At 44.1% G+C, this 21451-nt stretch overlaps 1 protein-coding gene across 1 annotated transcript in view; it reads right to left on the reverse strand.

Moving 5' to 3' along the window:
- Nucleotides 1-21451, reverse strand: part of LOC134909503 (probable cation-transporting ATPase 13A4) — a 309055-nt gene that overhangs the window by 80948 nt on the left and 206656 nt on the right. Inside the window, exons 19-20 of the mRNA XM_063916438.1 lie at nucleotides 5441-5610; nucleotides 4057-4188 (exon numbers count right to left, since the gene is read on the reverse strand). Coding sequence (XP_063772508.1) covers nucleotides 4057-4188; nucleotides 5441-5610 — 302 coding nt within the window. The remainder of the gene's footprint in view (nucleotides 1-4056; nucleotides 4189-5440; nucleotides 5611-21451) is intronic.

Consider the following 21451-nt stretch of genomic DNA (forward strand, 5'->3'; position numbering starts at 1 on the left):
GGTGGCCAGAAGAATTGCGGGACACTTTCGGCGTACAGGCACCACGTACAGAAGACTGGAGCACCACCAAAAACTACTGAACCTGCCCTGCCATCATCTGAAGGAAGAAGTGGTAACGAGGTGGAATTCAACCCTCTATATGCTTCAGAGGTTGGAGGAGCAGCAAAAGGCCATTCAAGCCTATACAATTGAGCACGATATAGGAGGTGGAATGCACCTGTCTCAAGCGCAGTGGAGAATGATTTCAACGTTGTGCAAGGTTCTGATGCCCTTTGAACTTGCCACGTGAAGTCAGTTCAGACACTGCCAGCCTGAGTCAGGTCATTCCCCTCATCAGGCTTTTGCAGAAGAAGCTGGAGACATTGAAGGAGGAGCTAACACGGAGCGATTCCGCTAGGCATGTGAGACTTGTGGATGGAGCCCTTAATTCGCTTAACAAGGATTCACGGGTGGTCAATCTGTTGAAATCAGAGCACTACATTTTGGCCACCGTGCTCGATCCTAGATTTAAAGCCTACCTTGGATCTCTCTTTCCGGCAGACACAAGTCTGCTGGGGTTGAAAGACCTGCTGGTGAGAAAATTGTCAAGTCAAGCGGAACGCGACCTGTCAACATCTCCTCCTTCACATTCTCCCGCAACTGGGGGTGCGAGGAAAAGGCTCAGAATTCCGAGCCCACCCGCTGGCGGTGATGCAGGGCAGTCTGGAGCGACTGCTGATGCTGACATCTGGTCCGGACTGAAGGACCTGACAACGATTACGGACATGTCGTCTACTGTCACTGCATATGATTCTCTCACCATTGAAAGAATGGTGGAGGATTATATGAGTGACCGCATCCAAGTAGGCACGTCACACAGTCCGTACTTATACTGGCAGGAAAAAGAGGCAATTTGGAGGCCCTTGCACAAACTGGCTTTATTCTACCTAAGTTGCCCTCCCACAAGTGTGTACTCCGAAAGAGTGTTTAGTGCCGCCGCTCACCTTGTCAGCAATCGGCGTACGAGGTTACATCCAGAAAATGTGGAGAAGATGATGTTCATTAAAATGAATTATAATCAATTCCTCCGTGGAGACATTGACCAGCAGCAATTGCCTCCACAAAGTACACAGGGATCTGAGATGGTGGAATCCAGTGGGGACGAATTGATAATCTGTGAGGAGGGGGATGTACACGGTGATATATCGGAGGATGATGATGAGGTGGACATCTTGCCTCTGTAGAGCCAGTTTGTGCAAGGAGAGATTAATTGCTTCTTTTTTGGTGGGGGTCCAAACCAACCCGTCATTTCAGTCACAGTCGTGTGGCAGACCCTGTCACTGAAATGATGGGTTGGTTAAAGTGTGCATGTCCTGTTTATACAACATAAGGGTGGGTGGGAGGGCCCAAGGACAATTCCATCTTGCACCTCTTTTTTCTTTAATTTTTCTTTGCGTCATGTGCTGTTTGTGGAATGTTTTTTGGAAGGGCCATCCTGCGTGACACTGCAGTGCCACTCCTAGATGGGCCCGGTGTTTGTGTCGGCCACTAGGGTCGCTTATCTTACTCACACAGCTACCTCATTGCGCCTCTTTTTTTCTTTGCGTCATGTGCTGTTTGGGGAGGGTTTTTTGGAAGGGCCATCCTGCGTGACACTGCAGTGCCACTCCTAGATGGGCCCGGTGTTTGTGTCGGCCACTAGGGTCGCTTATCTTACTCACACAGCTACCTCATTGCGCCTCTTTTTTTCTTTGCGTCATGTGCTGTTTGGGGAGGGTTTTTTGGAAGGGCCATCCTGCGTGACACTGCAGTGCCACTCCTAGATGGGCACGGTGTTTGTGTCGGCCACTAGGGTCGCTTATCTTACTCACACAGCTACCTCATTGCGCCTCTTTTTTTCTTTGCGTCATGTGCTGTTTGGGGAGGGTTTTTTGGAAGGGCCATCCTGCGTGACACTGCAGTGCCACTCCTAGATGGGCCCGGTGTTTGTGTCGGCCACTAGGGTCTCTTATCTTACTCACACAGCTACCTCATTGCGCCTCTTTTTTTCTTTGCGTCATGTGCTGTTTGGGGAGGGTTTTTTGGAAGGGCCATCCTGCGTGACACTGCAGTGCTACTCCTAGATGGGCACAGTGTTTGTGTCGGCCACTAGGGTCGCTTATCTTACTCACACAGCTACCTCATTGCGCCTCTTTTTTTCTTTGCGTCATGTGCTGTTTGGGGAGGGTTTTTTGGAAGGGCCATCCTGCGTGACACTGCAGTGCCACTCCTAGATGGGCACGGTGTTTGTGTCGGCCACTAGGGTCGCTTATCTTACTCACACAGCTACCTCATTGCGCCTCTTTTTTTCTTTGCGTCATGTGCTGTTTGGGGAGGGTTTTTTGGAAGGGCCATCCTGCGTGACACTGCAGTGACACTCCTAGATGGGCCCGGTGTTTGTGTCGGCCACTAGGGTCGCTTATCTTACTCACACAGCTACCTCATTGCGCCTCTTTTTTTCTTTGCGTCATGTGCTGTTTGGGGAGGGTTTTTTGGAAGGGCCATCCTGCGTGACACTGCAGTGCCACTCCTAGATGGGCCCGGTGTTTGTGTCGGCCACTAGGGTCGCTTATCTTACTCACACAGCTACCTCATTGCGCCTCTTTTTTTCTTTGCGTCATGTGCTGTTTGGGGAGTGTTTTTTGGAAGGGCCATCCTGCGTGACACTGCAGTGCCACTCCTAGATGGGCACGGTGTTTGTGTCGGCCACTAGGGTCGCTTAGCTTAGTCATCCAGCGACCTAGGTGCAAATTTTAGGACTAAAAATAATATTGTGAGGTGTGAGGTATTCAGAATAGACTGAAAATGAGTGGAAATTATGGTTTTTGAGGTTAATAATACTTTGGGATCAAAATGACCCCCAAATTCTATGATTTAAGCTGTTTTTTAGTGTTTTTTAAAAAAAACACCCGAATCCAAAACACACCCGAATCCGACAAAAAAAATTCGGTGAGGTTTTGCCAAAACGCGGTCGAACCCAAAACACGGCCGCGGAACCGAACCCAAAACCAAAACACAAAACCCGAAAAATTTCAAGTGCACATCTCTAGCTGCTAGTACATATTGGTGGTCATTCCGAGTTGTTCGCTCGCAAGCTGCTTTTAGCAGCTTTGCACACGCTAAGCCGCCGCCTACTGGGAGTGAATCTTAGCTTATCAAAATTGCGAACGAATGATTCGCAATATTGCGAAAAGACTTCTATGTGCAGTTTCTGAGTAGCTCGAGACTTACTCTGCCAGTGCGATCAGTTCAGTGCTTGTCGTTCCTGGTTTGACGTCACAAACACACCCAGCGTTCGCACAGACACTCCTCCGTTTCTCCAGCCACTCCCGCGTTTTTCCCAGAAACGGTAGCGTTTTTTCACACACTCCCATAAAACGGCCTGTTTCCGCCCAGAAACACCCACTTCCTGTCAATCACATTGCGATCACCAGAACGAAGAAAAAACCTCGTAATGCCGTGAGTAAAATTCCCAACTGCATAGCAAATTTACTTGGCGCAGTCGCACTGCGGACATTGCGCATGCGCATTAGCGACTAATCGCTCCGTTGCGGAAAAAAAAACCGAGCGAACAACTCGGAATGACCCCCATTATTACAGAGCTCACCATTTAGTCCAGGGTTCCTTACATAATACCTGTATATTCTCCAAGTGCTCTCCTGACAACCTAATTAAGGCGTGATAATCCTCACAATACAGTAGCCAATGGTAAGGCATGTGTATGACTTCAGTGGGAGCAGCATATAACATCATCTGAAGGTGTGGTGAGATCCAGAAAGGTCCAAACGTATGACGGGGGCAGGCAAAGAGGTTGCAGTGGTCATGCACTATGTTGTTTGAGGATTCATATATAAAGGTGCTTATGACTTTAATATATTTGCCCCTTAAGATGCCCATGGTGGCATATGTAAAGCCACCTGTGTAAAAGATAGCATACCTTTTAATAAAATATTGGGGTCCCGATAAAGTTTGATTTACCAATGTACAGTAGCAACATGCAGAGTATACAGTTAATGAAAGTTATAGTTCTATACTTACCTTTGGTAGTACATTGTAAAAGTGTTCAGTTATAATCGCGTAGGACTTTCCAGTCAGTACAAAGTGAAAGTTCCCCAAAATAGTGGAGTTTTTTTTATTTATCCACTCATCACTAACAGCAATATGGGAATCCTGAAAACAATATGCATTCCTATTATCAAAGCAATTAAGTCACTAGTTATTGACATCAAGACAATTATTAACAATAATGCTATTAAATATAAAGCATGTATATGCATAAATTCTGGGATGGAAACCACCTTGGCCAAGGCCTTTTAAGGGATATGCAGCAAACTATCTAGAGCGATAAAGTGTAGAAGTTTCCCATAGCAACCAAGCAGCTTTAACCTATGATTTATCTAGCGCAGTTTAAGAGATGACAGCTACTGTAGAATCCAATTAGTTGCTATGGGCAACTTCATTTTCTCTCTCTTGGAGGTTTGCTAATTCTCCCTCTTGCCTTATAAAAACCCCATAATCATCCTACCGGACAAAACCTTTTCATAAAAATGATTTGTCCATGCAGGGGTGCCAACAGCTCCGCTGGGCCCTGGTACTGGAAGGGAGCGTGGCCAACTCAGCAGTTCCCCCACTCTCGACGCCACTGTGTCCAGGATTAGTTCTTACAGGGTATTCCCCTCTCTACTGATCTCACCTTGCATACTACAGTATAGCATCAAATCCAGAGCAAAGTTTCAGTATGAAAAGCCGGCAGTCGGGATGTCGGTAGTCAGTATCCTGATGCCGGCATCCTGATCATGGCAAAGCTGACAGGGGTGCGTTAGGTACCGTAACCTTCCTCCCCTACCCCCTAACCCTCCCTGTCTACAGCCTAACCCTAAACTCCCCTATTGGTGCCTAACCCTAACCTCACACCGGTGGTGCCTAAACATAACACCTCTATCCCGCAGCCTAAACCTAACCCTCCTCCCTTAGTGTCCAACCCGGTGGTGCTTAATCCCCCCCCTTCCTCTGCAGCATAACCGTAACCTCCCCCACCCCACAGCCTAACTTTGACTCTTTCTGGAGTGCACAAAAACCTAACCCCCCCTGGAGTGTGCCTAAACCTAAGGCAGCCATTAATACTTACCTTTGGGATCCTGATGTTGGGATTCCATCGTCGTGATTCTTATCCTTTTGGGATTCCATCGTCAGTGGTCTTACAGCTGTCGGGATACCAGTGTAGGTATTACAGCTACCGGTATCCCGACAGCCGGTATCCTGAACGTATACCCAGAGCAATACAAATAGCAGAAAATTGGATTCTGGTAATAAAAATCATATAACGTAAAAGTAGTTAAGCATTACTAAAATTAAGTCTGCCATTGAATTACACTGACTGGGCGGCCTTAATAAGCTATTTTATGAAAAGTACAAAACATACTTTTGGTTTTGAAATGTTTCCGTCGGTTTGGTTTTCCATCATGGATTTCCAAGTAAGTGATGCCGGTAAATCTTTATCAGGTTCACAGGCCTCCACCATAATGATGTTACCATTATCAGGAATCATCCCTGAATTTTTCCCAACTGTCACAGCTGTTTGAAGGTTATCGCCTATAACAAAAAAAGATATATGGTAGTGTGTACAAGTAGTAACCATGGGGGTCATTCCGAGTTGATCGCTCGCAAGCTGCTATTGGCAGCTTTGCACACGCTAAGCCGCCGCCTACTGGGAGTGAATCTTAGCTTATCAAAAATGCGAACGAAAGATTAGCAGAATTACGAATAGACACTTCTTAGCAGTTTCTGAGTAGCTCCTGACTTACTCGGCATCTGCGATCAGTTCAGTCAGTTTCGTTCCTGGTTTGACGTTACAAACACACCCAGCGTTCGCCCAGACACTCCTCCATTTCTCCAGCCACTCTCGCGTTTTTCCCAAAAACGGTAGCGTTTTTTCACACACACCCATAAAACGGCCAGTTTCCGCCCAGAAACACCCACTTCCTGTCAATCACATTATGATCACCAGAACGAAGAAAAAACCTCGTAATGCCGTGAGTAAAATTCCTAACTGCATAGCAAATTTACTTGGCGCAGTCGCAGTGCGAACATTGCGCATGCGCATTAGCGACTAATCGCTCCGTTGCGAGAAAAAAATAACGGGCGAACAACTCGGAATGACCCCCCATATTCATTTGTATGAAGAGATGTTTACTTTTAGCAAAAGCACACTGGAACTGGCCATAACAGCATGAAAAGGTATGTAGAGCCATTGAGAGCAGGAACGGGATGGGGTATAAGGAGCGGCCTTATCATGGAGACATGGCCACTCCTTCTACACAAAATGGGGGGAAAACAGTAGTACGTGCGGCACTTTGAAGTGCCAGAGCGCTTTACAGAGGGGGACATTGTGTGCCACTGTAACACCCAGCTAAGTGTCATGAAAGCTACATAATGCTGGTAAGGGGATACGGTCATTAGGTCGACCACACTTAGGTCGACAGTCATTAGGTCGACCACTATTGGTCGACATGCATTAGATCGACATGGTCACTAGGTCGACGTGGTCACTAGGTTGACATGGTCACTAGGTCGAAGTGGTCACTAGGTTGACATGGTCACTAGGTCAACATGAAAAAGGTCGACATGCGTTTTTCACATTTTATTTCATTTTTAAAACTTTTTTATACTTTACAATCCACGTGGACTATGATTGGGAATAGTAAGAGCGCACCGGTAGTGGAGCAAAGTACATTGCCCAAAAGCAAGGGGACGCGGCGCACTAATTAGGGTTCCCGGTCACTTTACGAAGAAAACAACACAAAAAAAAAGTAAAAAAACTCATGTCAACCTTTTTCCATGTCAAACTTGTTCATGTTGACCTAATGACTGTGTCGACCTATTTCAGATGTCGACCTAGACACTGTTGTCCAATAGTGGTCGACCTAATGACTGTCGGCCTAAGTGTGGTTGACCTAATGACCCATACCCTTGGTAAGTATTTGTTAACTTAGCTCTGTCAATTAAGGTTTTATTGCACTGGAACTTGTTGGTAAAGTCTTTACTTGCTGTAAAAGCATGGCAATGGTTTACACAAGCATTGGATACTTATATTGGATACAATATACAGTACTTGAAACTCTTGTATCCCAGTACTTCACTTACTACTACATCAATTTGATTGCAGAACCACGCACTTTGCATGTATGTGTGTATATATATATATATATATGGAGTTGGTAAGCCTGGTAAGCCTGTGTAAAGTTGTTTAGTAAATACTCTGGGGAGTCTATAGTTCGATCTTGCTCTCACTGCTTGTAATAAGCATCTGTAAGCGGTAGTGCATCTGTCCTCTGACTGCCGCTGCCACACTTCCTTCGCTCTGGTCACCAGGAACACCACTGAAATGGGTAAGTTACTACACAGCCCCCCTGCTCCAATTTGCTGCTCTGTGTCTTCCTAAGATAGCCAACGCCCAACTGCCAACTATCCCGGCACATGGCTGTAACTGCCACACCACAAGCCGTGTCTCTCCCTGAGATCCATAAGCCTCTTGCTGACTCGTCAGTGTCCATGTGCCAGACGCAGCACTCAGGACACAGAAGTTGCACTAGAGTTCATGGCGGGTGCCACACCCGTCAACCAGAGGCAGATCCAGGGGTGGAGGGCAGTCATTGCAATCACTCCCACCTATACATCATGCAAGCAGAGGAAACCGATGCTTCTCAGCGGCAGCAGCCTCTCTGGATGACCCACAGCAGCCCAGCATACAGCAGTCTGTGCTTGTCTGAGGAGAAAGGCTGCTGCCACTTACAGGTAAAAATGGGAGGGCAGCAGACCTGGACACCTTCAACAACAAGCCTGGGCCAAGGTAATTAGTATCCCTTTCCTTCCCTCTTGGTGCCCCTGAAGCTACGTAACAGTTGTCAAACTCCTAAGGTTTAATTAAGGCATGGAGAATGGAGATATGATTGTTGCAAGTTGTCCTCTGGTATATTCACAGCGAGCAACTATACCATATATGTGAACAAATAAATTCTTCCAAACTCACAGTATATTCAACAGAATTAGGAAAAATGATGAAGGTTGCAATCACAGACATTTACGGACACTTTCCACTGCTGATTGACTGCCAGTGAATATCTTGGTTTTGGATCTCTAATAACTTTGTGTTTTGAATTTGGTTTTGCCAAAACCACCCTCACATGTTTTGGTTTTGACTTTGGATTTGTATGGGGTTTTTCCCCCCAAAATTTATAAAAACTGCTAAAATCACATAATTTGGGCCTGTTTTGGGGGGTAATTCAGATCTGATCGCTAAATTTAGCACATCTATGATCAGTTTCTCAGACATGCGGGTAGACACCCAGCACAGGGCTAGTCCGCCTCGCATGTCTGGCTCCCCCCCCTGCATGGGTGCAAAAGCATTGCACGGCAACAATGCTTTTGCACCCGGCATCCTGGGTCGCAGTGGCTGCGTGTGATGTCACGCAGCTGCTGAGGCCCACCCCCGCAATGGTCCGGACATGCCTTTGTTGTCCGGACCGTGCCCCGCTAATGGCGTTCTAACGCTGTTGGCTCACCCTCTCCCGCACCACGACAACCTCTGCCTCTTTCAATCAGGCAGAGGCGAACTCAGCCCTGAGATGCTTTTAGCATCTCACTGGGCTCCTGGTGTGCACGTGCCACTCCGCAAAGGGCTTCAGACTGGATCCAGACTGAATTAGGCCACTTGTTCCTACAATAACATTAACCTCAATAACATTCATTTCCAGTCAATTTTGATCACCTAACAGCTGACAATATTGTTTTCATCCAGTTTAGGCAAAAGGCTGCAGCGAGCTGGTTGGTTACTGAGTGACAGAGCAGTGGCACAAACACATAGCAGTTTATTGCACATCTACGGTGCAAGATGTAATTGTCCCTGGACCTTCCACCCACCCTTATTTTGGATATTAAAAGGACATGCAAATGACCACGTATATTTTTTTAACTTTGTTTTTACCTTTTGTTAATTTTCATTTTGTTCACAAATGACACTGCAGATTCACACTGTTTAGGTGAACGCAGTGAGGTACAGCCTGCAGAGTCACAGTACTTTTATGTTACGGATACACCGTTGGGTATGGACTGCGGAGTCCTCAGTACTTGTTTATTATGGATACACTGTGGGGTACAGCCTGTGGATCCACAGTACTTGTATATTATGCAGGGCCGGTGCAAGGTATTTCTGCACCCTAGGCAAAGCTTCAGCCTAGCACCCTCTAACCTGTAAATCCCACCATCTCTCGGAGGGGAGGTGCAGATGGCCACTAGGTGGGCTGCAGTGAATAGCATCATTATACATATACAGAGAAAAGAAACAACACTCAAGGACTTTAAAATTGATAAAGTATATTGTAAACAAAGTCACAAAATTTTGTGACTTTGGGGTTTATTCGGGTTTGTTAGCAAACCAAAAAAGTACACTAGATACTACTATGTGGTTCAGCTTGATAGCGGCAGGTGCACCTGATTAGATCTGCAGCAGCCAGCATAGTATAAAAGGAGGAGGCTGCATACAGTTACATCATAGAATTTGAAACAGAAACATAGAATTTGACAGCAGATAAGAACCACTTGGCCCATCTAGTCTGCCCCCTTTTTTTTATCCTTTAGGCAATCTCAACCTTTTTTTAACCTTAATTCTTTGTAAGGATATTCATATGCCTATCCCAAGCAAGTTTAAATTTCTCTACAGTCTTAGCCTCTACCACCTCTGATGGGAGGCTATTCCACTTATCCACTACCCTTTCTGTGAAGTAATTTTTCCTTAAATTCCCCTGAACCCCCCCCCCCCCTCCAGTCTCAGTGTATGTTTCCCTCCTGAACTTTGTTAAAACCCTTGATATATTTGAAAGTTTCTATCATGTCCCCCCTCTCCCTTCTCTCTTCCAAACTATACATGTTAAGATCTTTTAGCCTTTCCGGGTAAGTTTTGTGATGTAGGCCATGCACCATTTTAGTTGCCCTTCTTTGTACACTCTCTAATGCATTTATATCCTTTTGGAGATATGGTCTCCAGAAATGGACACAGTATTCCAGATGGGGCCGTACCAATGACCTATACAGTGGCATTATCACTTCTTTTTTCCTGCTACTGATTCCTCTCACTATGCAACCAAGCATCTGACTTGCCTTTCTCATTGCTTTGTTGCATTGCTTTCCTGCCTTCAAGTCACTTGAAATAGTGACTCCTAAATCCCTTTCCTCCTCAGTAGTTTCCATTATAGTACCCTTGATACTATATTTAGCCTTTGGGTTTTTGAGACCCAAGTGCACGATTTTGCATTTTTTAGCATTAAACTGTAGTTGCCACATTCTTGACCTTTTGATTTTGCTAGCTTAATTCAGCAGTGCCCCCCAGGAGCTGGCGCCCCTAGGCAGCCGCCTAAAGCTGCCTAATGGTAGAGCCGGCCCTGATGTTATGGATACACAGTGGGGTACAGCCTGTGGAGTCCACAGTACTTGTATGTTATGGATGCACAGTGGGGTACAGCCTGTGGAGGCACAGTACTTGTATGTTATGGATACACAATGGGTTACAGCACAAAAAAATAACTTTTTAAAACAGTTTTGAATTTTTTTTTTACTTTTTACTTTTTTTTTACTTTTAGTAACACTGGAGAGATGGACACTGGACAGGTGCGTCATCAGCACTGGAGCGATTGGACACTGAACAGGACAGGTGCATTGGCAGCACTGGAGTGGATGGACACTGGACAGGGGTGTCGTCAGCACTGGAGTGGATGGACACTGGGCAGGTGTGTCCACAGCACTGGGGTGGATGGACTCTGGAAGGGTGCATCACCAGCACTGGACAAATGGATGCTGGACAGGTGCAATGGCAGCACTGGAGTGAATGGACACTGGACAGGTGCATCGGTAGAACTAGAGCAGATGAATACAGCACAGCACTGAGAGCACAGGAGTGGATGGACACAGCACAGCACTGAGCACAGGAAAAGCCACTGGAGTGTATGGATGGAGAAAATCATAGCAGCACAGGAGCAGCCTCTATATTGCATGGACATTGGAGTCGGCAGGCACAGGAGCAACACAGCCAAGCAGAGTGCGCAGCAGTGTGGGTGAATGGAACTGGCACAAGAATCACCACTGCAGGGGTCTTATATATAGAGATGTGCGGCGGGCACTTTTCGTGTTTTGTGTTTTGGTTTTAATTCCGTTTTCGTGTTTTGGCTTGGTTTTGCCAAAACCACCCTTTCGTGTTTTGGTTTTGGTTTTGGATCTGGATGATTTTTGAAAAACAACAACATAAAAACAGCTAAAATCACAGAATTTTGGGGGTCATTTTGCTCCTACAGTATTATTAACCGCAATATCAATCATTTCCACTCATTTCCAGTCTATTTTGAACACCTCACACCTCACAATATTGTTTTTAGGCCAAAAGGTTGCACCGAGGTTGCTGGATGACTAAGCTAAGCGACCCAAGTGGACAACACAAACACCTGGCCCATCTAGGAGTGGCACTGCAGTGTCAGACAGGAGGGCAGATATATAAAAAAAAGCCCCAAACACTACATGATGCAAAGAAGAAAAAGAATTGCAATGAGATAGTTGTATGACTAAGCCAAGCGACACAAACAATTGGCCCTTCTAGGCGTGGCACTGCAGTGGCAGACAGGAGGGTAGATATAGAAAAAAAAGGCCCCTAACAGCACATCATGCAAAATTTGCAATGAGGTAGTTGTATGAATAAGCCAAGCGACACACACAATTGGCCCATCTAGTCGTGGCACTGCAGTGGCAGACAGGAGGGCAGATATATAAAAAAAGGCCCCAAACAGCACATCATGCAAAGAAGAAAAACAATTGCAATGAGGTAGTTGTATGACTAAGCCAAGCGACACAAACAATCGGCCCATCTAGGCGTGGCACTGCAATGGCAGACAGGACGGCAGATATAAAAAAAGGCCCCTAACAGCACATGATACAAAGAAGAAAAAAAGGTGCACCGAGGTTGCTGTAGGCCTAAGCTAAGCAAAACAACCACCTGGCCCATCTAGTAGTGTCACGCAGTGGCTGAACGTCGAGAGTGGGCTGCAATTGTTCGGTCCACCGACAGCATCTCCAGCACGCTCCAGTCACTTCTGCAATTGGTGGACTTATACGGCAGTACCCCAGGACTAATACAGCTGTACCCCTGGACTCATACGGCAGTGTCACACAGGATGGCACTTTTCAAAAACTAGGCTCCAAACAGCACCTCATGCAAAGATGTCGAAGAGGTGCAATGAGGTATCTGTATGAATAAGCCAAGCGACACAAACAATTCCAACTGGAATTATACATCCAAATCACTGGAATTAATTGTCAAGATCACTGTAATTAATAATTATAAATCACTAAAATTAATTGGCAAAATCACTGGAATTATACGTCCAAATCACTGGAATTAAATGGCAAAATCTCGCTATCGCCTGCCTAGTGAAGTGGAATCTAGATGGGATTTGGTACCGGGAACACAATACCTCCATCAATTTTCTAAATCCCACTGAACTAATGGCGGATACCGGGCGAACGTCTAACACCAACATAAGTGTCAAGGCCTCAGTTATGAGGGCTTCCATCGTCATGTGAAGCTGAATCACTAATCATGAACATAAGCCAGGGCCTCAGCCGTTCCTTGCCACTCCGTGTCGTAAATGGCATATTGGTAAGTTTACGTTTCTCCTCAGACCATTTAAATTTCTTTTTTTGGGTCTTTTTACTGAACTTTGGCTTTTTGGATTTTACATGCCCTCTACTGTCACATTGGGCATCGGCCCTGGCAGACTACGTTGATGGCATTTCATCATCTATGTCATGGCTAGTGGTAGCAGCTTCAGCACTAGGAGGAAGTGGTTCTTGATCTTTCCCTATTTTATCCTCCAAATTTTTGTTCTCCATTATTTTTTTGGAGTTATATAACACAATATGCGGCACAGGAATGACTGATGGCCAAGACACTACCACTGGTCTGATGCAGAACAACACAGCAACACTGTAAGAGACTTGTGGTTGTTGTTATAATTATTATAATACTGTAGCAGTGGACATATAGTAGCAGCGTATACCACTGTGACTGCCTCGTCACTGGAATTACTGCTGACACAGGACACTACCACTGGTCTGATGCAGCACAACATGTTGTTGTTATAATTATTATACTGCAGCAGTGGACATATAGCAGCAGCGTATATTCACTGGAATTACTGATGACACAGGACACTACCACTGGTCTGATGCAGCACAACACGTTGTTCTTGTTGTTGTTATAATTATTATTATACTGCAGCAGTGGACATATATCAGCAGCGTATATCGTCACTGGAATTACTGATGACACAGGACACTACCACTGGTCTGATGCAGAACAACACGTTGTTGTTATAATTATTATACTGCAGCATTGGATATATAGCAGCAGCATCTACCGTCACAGGAATCACTGATGACTAGAGATGTGCACCGGACATTTTTCGGGTTTTGTGTTTTGGTTTTGGATTCGGTTCCGCTGCCGTGTTTTGGGTTCGAACGCGTTTTGGCAAAACCTCACCGAATTTTTTTTGTCGGATTCGGGTGTGTTTTGGATTCGGGTGTTTTTTACAAAAAACCCTAAAAAACAGCTTAAATCATAGAATTTGGGGGTCATTTTGATCCCATAGTATTATTAACCTCAATAACCATAATTTCCACTCATTTCCAGTCTATTCTGAACACCTCACACCTCACAATATTATTTTTAGTCCTAAAATTTGCACCGAGGTCGCTGGATGGCTAAGCTAAGCGACACAAGTGGCCGACACAAACACCTGGCCCATCTAGGAGTGGCACTGCAGTGTCAGGCAGGATGGCACTTCAAAAAAATAGTCCCCAAACAGCACATGATGCTGTTTTTTTAAAGTGAGTGTCAGTCTAAAAGTGAGCGCAGCAAGGACGGAGATTCTGCTTAATTGATCTCATTACTGACAACTAGCTGGATACAAAGTCTGCATAAAATTATCCATTTATAAAAATGTTTAACTTAACACTTTCTATAGTGTGATCATATGTTTCTCATTAATTATTCATTGAGATATTCACCAGAATTTTATCACCATATATTCTTTATTCTTTACATGTGTAAGGATAAGGTTTTCTTATTGTGCCAAATATATTAAGGCATTATCCGGACCTTAGGGGTTCTCAGCGCAGTACACTCCTCTCCAAATTCTTCTTCTTGTCAGTACTAATTACAGGTGTTGGTGTATACCTGGGAGTGGAGTTGAGCAGCTGATTACCAGCGCTGTGAGGGGAAATAATTCCTTTTCTTGTTATTCTGTTTAGAGTACACCATTTTTCTGACTCACTGCTGCTTATAATAAAAATAAGGAACCATTAACACAAGACAAAACTAGGAATTGGGGTCGTAAGAGATCAATTACACCCCACACACCAAGAAGGTTATATAACAGGGATAATGAAAGAGACAGACTATGGATGAATAGAAATAATGGATAAAGACACATAGATACTGCTTATGAACGAAAGAAACAATATGATTACCATAATACTAAAGGTACATACACAAGACAATACGATAGGGAATATAGAGAGAATGGGAAGTACAGGGTATCTCCACAGAGAAATTGGAACTATCAGCGAGATAGGAGAGAGAGGGAAAGATTGAATAATCCTGACTATAGTTCTAGACAGCATGGAAATAGGGGGATTATTGAACATGATAATTCAAATCATTTAACACAATCTCAGGATAGAATGGCATTATCCGGACCTTAGGGGTTCTCAGCGCTGTAAACTCCTCTCCAAATTCTTCTTCTTGTCAGTACTAATTACAGGTGTTGGTGTATACCTGGGAGCAGGGCCGTTTCTAGACAATTTGGCTCCCAGTGCGAGATTTCAAAATGCGCCCCCTCCCCTCCCATTGGTATAAAAAAAAAATTGCGCGCCCCCCATATAGCCAGAAAAAAAGCATGCGCGCGCGCTCCCGACAAGGCTGTGTGGCCTGATTAAAATGGGCGTGGTCTCATTTCAGTGGGCGTGGCCTCGTCTGATATCACACCCACCACAGGGGGAAAAAGTAAAAATAAAAAAGTCCCCTTTTTACACATTACACCAGGCAAGTGTCCCCATATTACACAGCACGGCAGGCAGGTGTCCCCATTTACAAAGTGCGGCAGGCAGGTGTCCCCATTTTACAAAGTGCGGCAGGCAGGTGTCCCCATTTAACAAAGTGCGGCAGGCTGGTGTCCCCATTTTACACAGTACGGTAAGCAGATATCCCCATTTTACACAGTACGCAGGCACGTGCCCCCATTTTACACAGTACGCAGGCACGTGCTCCCATTTTACACAGTGCGGCAGGTATCCCCATTTTACACAGTACGCAGGCATGTGTCCCCATTTTACACAGTGCGGTAGATATCCCCATTTTACACAGTGCGGCAGGTATCCCCATTTTATACAGTGCGGCAGGTATCCCCATTTTATACAGTGCGGCAGGTGCCCCCATTTTACACAGTGCGGCAGGTATCCCCATTTTATACAGTGCGGCAGGTATCCCCATTTTATACAGTGCGGCAGGTGCCCCCATTTTACACGGTGCGGCAGGTATCCCCATTTTACACAGTGCGGCAGGTGCCCCCATTTTACACAGTGCGGCAGGTATCCCCATTTTATACAGTGCGGCAGGTATCCCCATTTTATACAGTGCGGCAGGTGCCCCCATTTTACACAGTGCGGCAGGTGCCCCCATTTTACACAGTGCGGCAGGTGCCCCCATTTTACACAGTGCGGCAGGTATCCCCATTTTACACAGTGCGGCAGGTGTCAAGTGGGGAGAGAGAGAGAGAGAGAGAGAGAGAGAAAGAGAATACTTACAACTTGCCGCTCTTCGGGTCCCGCGCGCCGGCCGCCTCCTCCGTCGATGGTTATCTTCTCCAGTCCTCTCCTCCCTCTCTCTTCCCCCCGAGCGCTCCTGCTCGGGGGGCGGGGCTTCGCGGAATGACGTGTTTGCGTCGTGACGTCACGACGCAAACGCGTCATTCCGCGAAGCCCCGCCCCCCGAGCAGGAGCGCTCGGGGGGAGAGAGAGGGAGGAGAGGAGTAGTCACGAAGTGCCGCGGCGGGCGCCCCGTGCGGTTGCACGGCTCGCCCGCCGCTAGAAACGGCACTGCCTGGGAGTGGAGTTGAGCAGCTGATTACCAGCGCTGTGAGGGGAAATAATTCCTTTTCTTGTTATTCTGTTTAGAGTACACAATTTTTCGGACTCACTGCTGCTTGTAGAATGCTCCGTTATAGGGGTTTAAGAGATGCTGCATGCAAGGACATATTTAATAATCATAATAATGAGGTTACGACTACAAATTTGTATGATGGCAATTTAAATGACAGTGTATATAAATTGGAGAAATTACTCATCAGGGAAAGGAAAATCTGGTGGGAGGTGGCTACCCTGGAGCAGTATATTAAAGAAGGTATTGTTCCAAGGGGACTGCGAATCGACAAATTGCCCACCTTTGGTGACGAATCGGAGGGCTTCACCAAGGGGTGGCAAAAATTTTTGAATGACTGTTCATCCAAATTAATGACCCATATTATTGAGGAAAGAGAGAAAAAAAGGAAGGAAATTGAATTGGAGATAGAAACATTGCATAGTCTAATTAAACCTTTTATGGATTCAAGAGAATATAAGGATTTAGAAAAAGAATAACAACTAGAATAGAAAAAAATGAGAGAGATTTAATCCAAAAAAAACGGAATAAATATCGAAGAGATAAACAAGACTATGAAAATGGATTAGAATATACTTATAATAAAAATAAGGAACCATTAACACAAGACAAAACTAGGAATTGGGGTCGTTATATAACAGGGATAATGAAAGAGACAGATTATGGATGAATAGAAATAATGGAAAAAGACACATAGATACTGCTTATGAACGAAAGAAACAATATGATTACCATAATACTAAAGGTACATACACAAGACAATACGATAGGGAATATAGAGAGAATGGGAAGTACAGGGTATCTCCACAGAGAAATTGGAACTATCAGCGAGATAGGAGAGAGAGGGAAAGATTGCATAATCCTGACTATAGTTCTAGACAGCATGGAAATAGGGGGATTATTGAACATGATAATTCAAATCATTTAACACAATCTCAGGATAGAATGGAGAACCATCGGGGTGAAGATCCTAAAATCAACACCCCCAGACCCAGTACTAGCCAAAGAGTGCCTAGAAATCGGGACGATAGAGGCCGTTTTTTAGGGAAGTAGTGGATGACCAACACAAACCCCCGAAATCCAAAAAACGTGGTAAAAGGGGTGGCATCCACTTACATAGATCAAGGAGGTATTGTAAGACAACATTAAATTGTGATGTGCCAGCGGTAATAGAAGAGGAAATTGAAAGTAATAATTCAGTGGTTTATAATCTATGTGATTATGTACTATCTAAGGATGAGCAGGATGTCCTACAGCGAGGTTTGAAATTTGCACCTTCCAATAAGATCAATAACTTCGAGACATTTGTAGACCTCCAAAAATTTATTAGGAGATTAACTCTGAAAAAATTCTTCTCTGATCAAACTAATGATAATACGCAGAGTACTCCATATGATCCCTCAGTGAAAGTATTTAGAAAGAAATCTACTTTCTTCCCCCATCACAAAAAAGGCTGTTTTATTGAGACTTTTGAGAGGCTGGTCAAAGAGGATTTGGAAAGGACGGTTTTTAAACCTGTAAAGTCCACCAATTGTAATAAGAAACAGAGGGAAGCAATTAAAAAACTCAAAGACAACGATCAAATAGTAATAAAGCCAGCAGAAAAGGGAGGGGGGTTTGTTGTATTAAATAGAGATGATTATCATGCTGAAATCATGAATCAACTTACAGATCAACATACATATAGGAAGCTAAGAGGAGATCCCATTATTATGATTACAAAAAAATTAGAAGTGCTTTTGAATCTATATACAACTAATAACACCATTACTAAGGATATTACTTCATATATACTAATAGAAAACCCCTCCATACCGGTGCTATATGCACTGCCAAAGGTGCAAAGAGTTTAAGCAAACCTCCGGGTCGCCCCATTGTGGCTGGGGTTAACTCAGTAACTGCTAACCTCTCTTGTTATTTGGACCATCAATTACAACCCTTGGTAGTAGGAACGAGATCCTACCTAAAGAATACCATATCCATTATTAACAAATTGGCCATGATTAAATGGGAACCTGGATATCTGTTGGTTACAGCGGATGTTGCAGCGCTGTACACCAACATCCGTCATGAAGATGGTTTAGAAGGTGTTAAATTCCATTTAGAAAAGAGTGAACACAGCACTTTACATAAACAGCTTATAATGGAAGGTATATCCATGATTCTAACCAATAATTATTTTTGGTATGGTGGTGACTTTTATTTGCAGTGTACAGGCAGTGCGATGGGTACCAGGCTGGCACCCAGCTATGCCAATCTGTTCATGGCCCACTGGGAGGAGTCAGCGGTGTGGGCAAATTGGCAGGCGGTTGCCAGCCTGGTACTATACAATCGCTATATAGATGATATTATATTCATCTGGAGAGGGGATAGAACCTCCCTTGACCTCTTTTGCAAAAGGTTAAATAATAATGATCGTAATATAAAATGAACCTTTGAAATTAGTGACACCACTATAAACTTTTTGGATTTAACCATTTATGTGGAGAATAATCATATTCATACCAAAAATTACAGTAAACCGACAGACTGCAAATCTTACATTGATATGAGTAGTAATCATCACAGTAATTGGTTGTCTAGTATTCCTAACAGCCAATTTCAAAGATTGCGTCGCAATTGCACAGACGTTAATGTCTTTGACCAACAGGCTGTTGGAATGAAACAACACTTTGTCAATAAAGGATATAAGGAGATGGTTTTGGATAAGACCATTGGCAAATGCAGAGATGTGGATAGGGATACTATTTTAATGAACACAGAAAGAAGAATGTTGGATAAGAAATATGGAGTACCTTTTATATCTAAATATACAAATCATCATAGAGAGATGGAGGGCATTATAAAAAGACACTGAGGGATACTCCAGGCGTATCCCAGTTTAAAGGAGTACATCTCCGAAACCCCTCGCTTTATATATAGAAGAGCGGATAATCTTAAAGACATCCTAGTGAATAGTGCCATAGAAACACCCAAGCCCAACATGTCAATTATAACTAAAGGCTTCCATAGATGTGGGGAATGTGTTATGTGCAAAGTTTGCAAAACAGATAGAAAGATTTTAGAAGTAACGTCAAATAGCAATAATAAAAAAGAGAAGATCAATACTTTTATTACATGTAATAGCAAGTATGTAATCTATTTATTAGAATGTCAGTGCAACAAACAATACATTGGACGCACGACACGCCCACTAAAGGACAGGCTGACAGAACATGTCAGGAACATCAGACGGGGTTATGAAAACCATAATGTATCGATGCATTTCAAGACTACACATTGGCCCTCATTCCGAGTTGGTCGCTCGCAAGCGGATTTTAGCAGATTTGCTCATGCTAAGCCGCCGCCTACTGGGAGTGAATCTTAGCATCTTAAAAATGCGAACGATGTATTCGCAATATTGCGCTTACACACCTCGTAGCAGTTTCTGAGTAGCTTCAGACTTACTCGGCATCTGCGATAATTTCACTGCTTGTCGTTCCTGGTTTGACGTCACAAACACACCCAGCGTTCGCCCAGACACTCCTCCGTTTCTCCGGCCACTCCTGCGTTTTTTCCGGAAACGGTAGCGTTTTTTCCCACACGCCCATAAAACGGCCTGTTTCCGCCCAGTAACACCCATTTCCTGTCAATCACATTACGATCGCCAGAACGATGAAAAAGCCGTGAGTAAAATTACTAAGTGCATAGCAAATTTACTTGGCGCAGTCGCAGTGCGAACATTGCGCATTAAGCGGAAAATCGCTGCGATGCGAAGATTTTTACCGAGCGAACAACTCGGAATGAGGGCCATGATTGTGATCCAAAGTATATTAAAATGTTTGCAGGGATAAAAGTTGCAAAAAGCAATTGGAGGACTAGTGACAGATCCGTTAGGCTTGCTAAGTTAGAAATGCAAACGATCTTTGAGATGAGAACTTTGTTGCCGGACGGTTTAAATAAAGAATTTGAGACCAAATGGTTTTTATAATAGCCATCTCTAATATTTGTCTCTTTTTCTCTTTCTCTTTTCTATGCTTATGGAACCCATTCGTGGAGTAATAGTATGAATGGGAATGAAGTGCTTGCTTAGTCCTTTTTATTATATATGTTTTATTATTTATTGTTAATTATCGTCTGTTTTTTAAATTTTATATTGTATAATTTACCATTTATTATGTATTTGTGAGACACGCTGACGAGTGTCAATGTAATAGATAATTACGTAAGCTCAGAATGGGTGTGTGAATGATTCTAAAACTACCCGCCTACAATGACCTCATTGAAAGTGATCCAATCAGAACTTCTTTGAGAACATATAAAGGAAGATCCGTATCTACTACAGTGTATCTTGAAAAAGGGGGCGGACCCCCGAAACGCTTTGATGCTGTAGTGACGTAGGAGCTGACCCAGGAGAGAGCCGTGACCCACCCGCACGCCTGAGGCTGTTTACCGTTACAGCGGACTGAGATATTCAGGAAATCTCAGTAGTGAAGCACAGCCTTTATTCGGGAGCGGGTATGCGTCCTGTGTCCTTTTTAAAGAAAAATTTGTGAAGTCTTTGTGAATAAATTCCCTGCTGGGATACTCTTTTATCTTTATTAATTTGGCATTGGTCTGTTGGAGTCTTGAAACCTGATATCCTGAAGGTGCCAGACGAGATCAAGGAATACAAAGATACCTTTCAGTGAACGGTATCGGTTTTTTTAAAGTGAGTGTCAGTCTAATAGTGAGCGCAGCAAGGACGGAGAATCTGCTTAATTGATCTCATTACTGACAACTAGCTGGATACAAAGTCTGCATAAAATTATCCATTTATAAAAATGTTTAACTTAACACATTCTATAGTGTGATCATATGTTTCTCATTAATTATTCATTGAGATATTCACCAGAATTTTATCACCATATATTCTTTACATGTGTAAGGATAAGGTTTTCTTATTGTGCCAAATATATTAAGGCATTATCCGGACCTTAGGGGTTCTCAGCGATGTACACTCCTCTCCAAATTCTTCTTCTTGCCATCTAGGAGTGGCACTGCAGTGTCAGGCAGGATGGCACTTCAAAAAAATTGTCCCCAAACAGCACATGATGCAAAGAAAAATGAAAGAAAAAAGAGGTGCAAGATGGAATTGTCCTTGGGACCTCCCACCCACCCTTATGTTGTATAAACAGGACATGCACACTTTAACGAACC

This window comes from Pseudophryne corroboree, chromosome 4, assembly GCF_028390025.1.
Source record: "Pseudophryne corroboree isolate aPseCor3 chromosome 4, aPseCor3.hap2, whole genome shotgun sequence".
NCBI classification, from domain to species: domain Eukaryota; kingdom Metazoa; phylum Chordata; class Amphibia; order Anura; family Myobatrachidae; genus Pseudophryne; species Pseudophryne corroboree.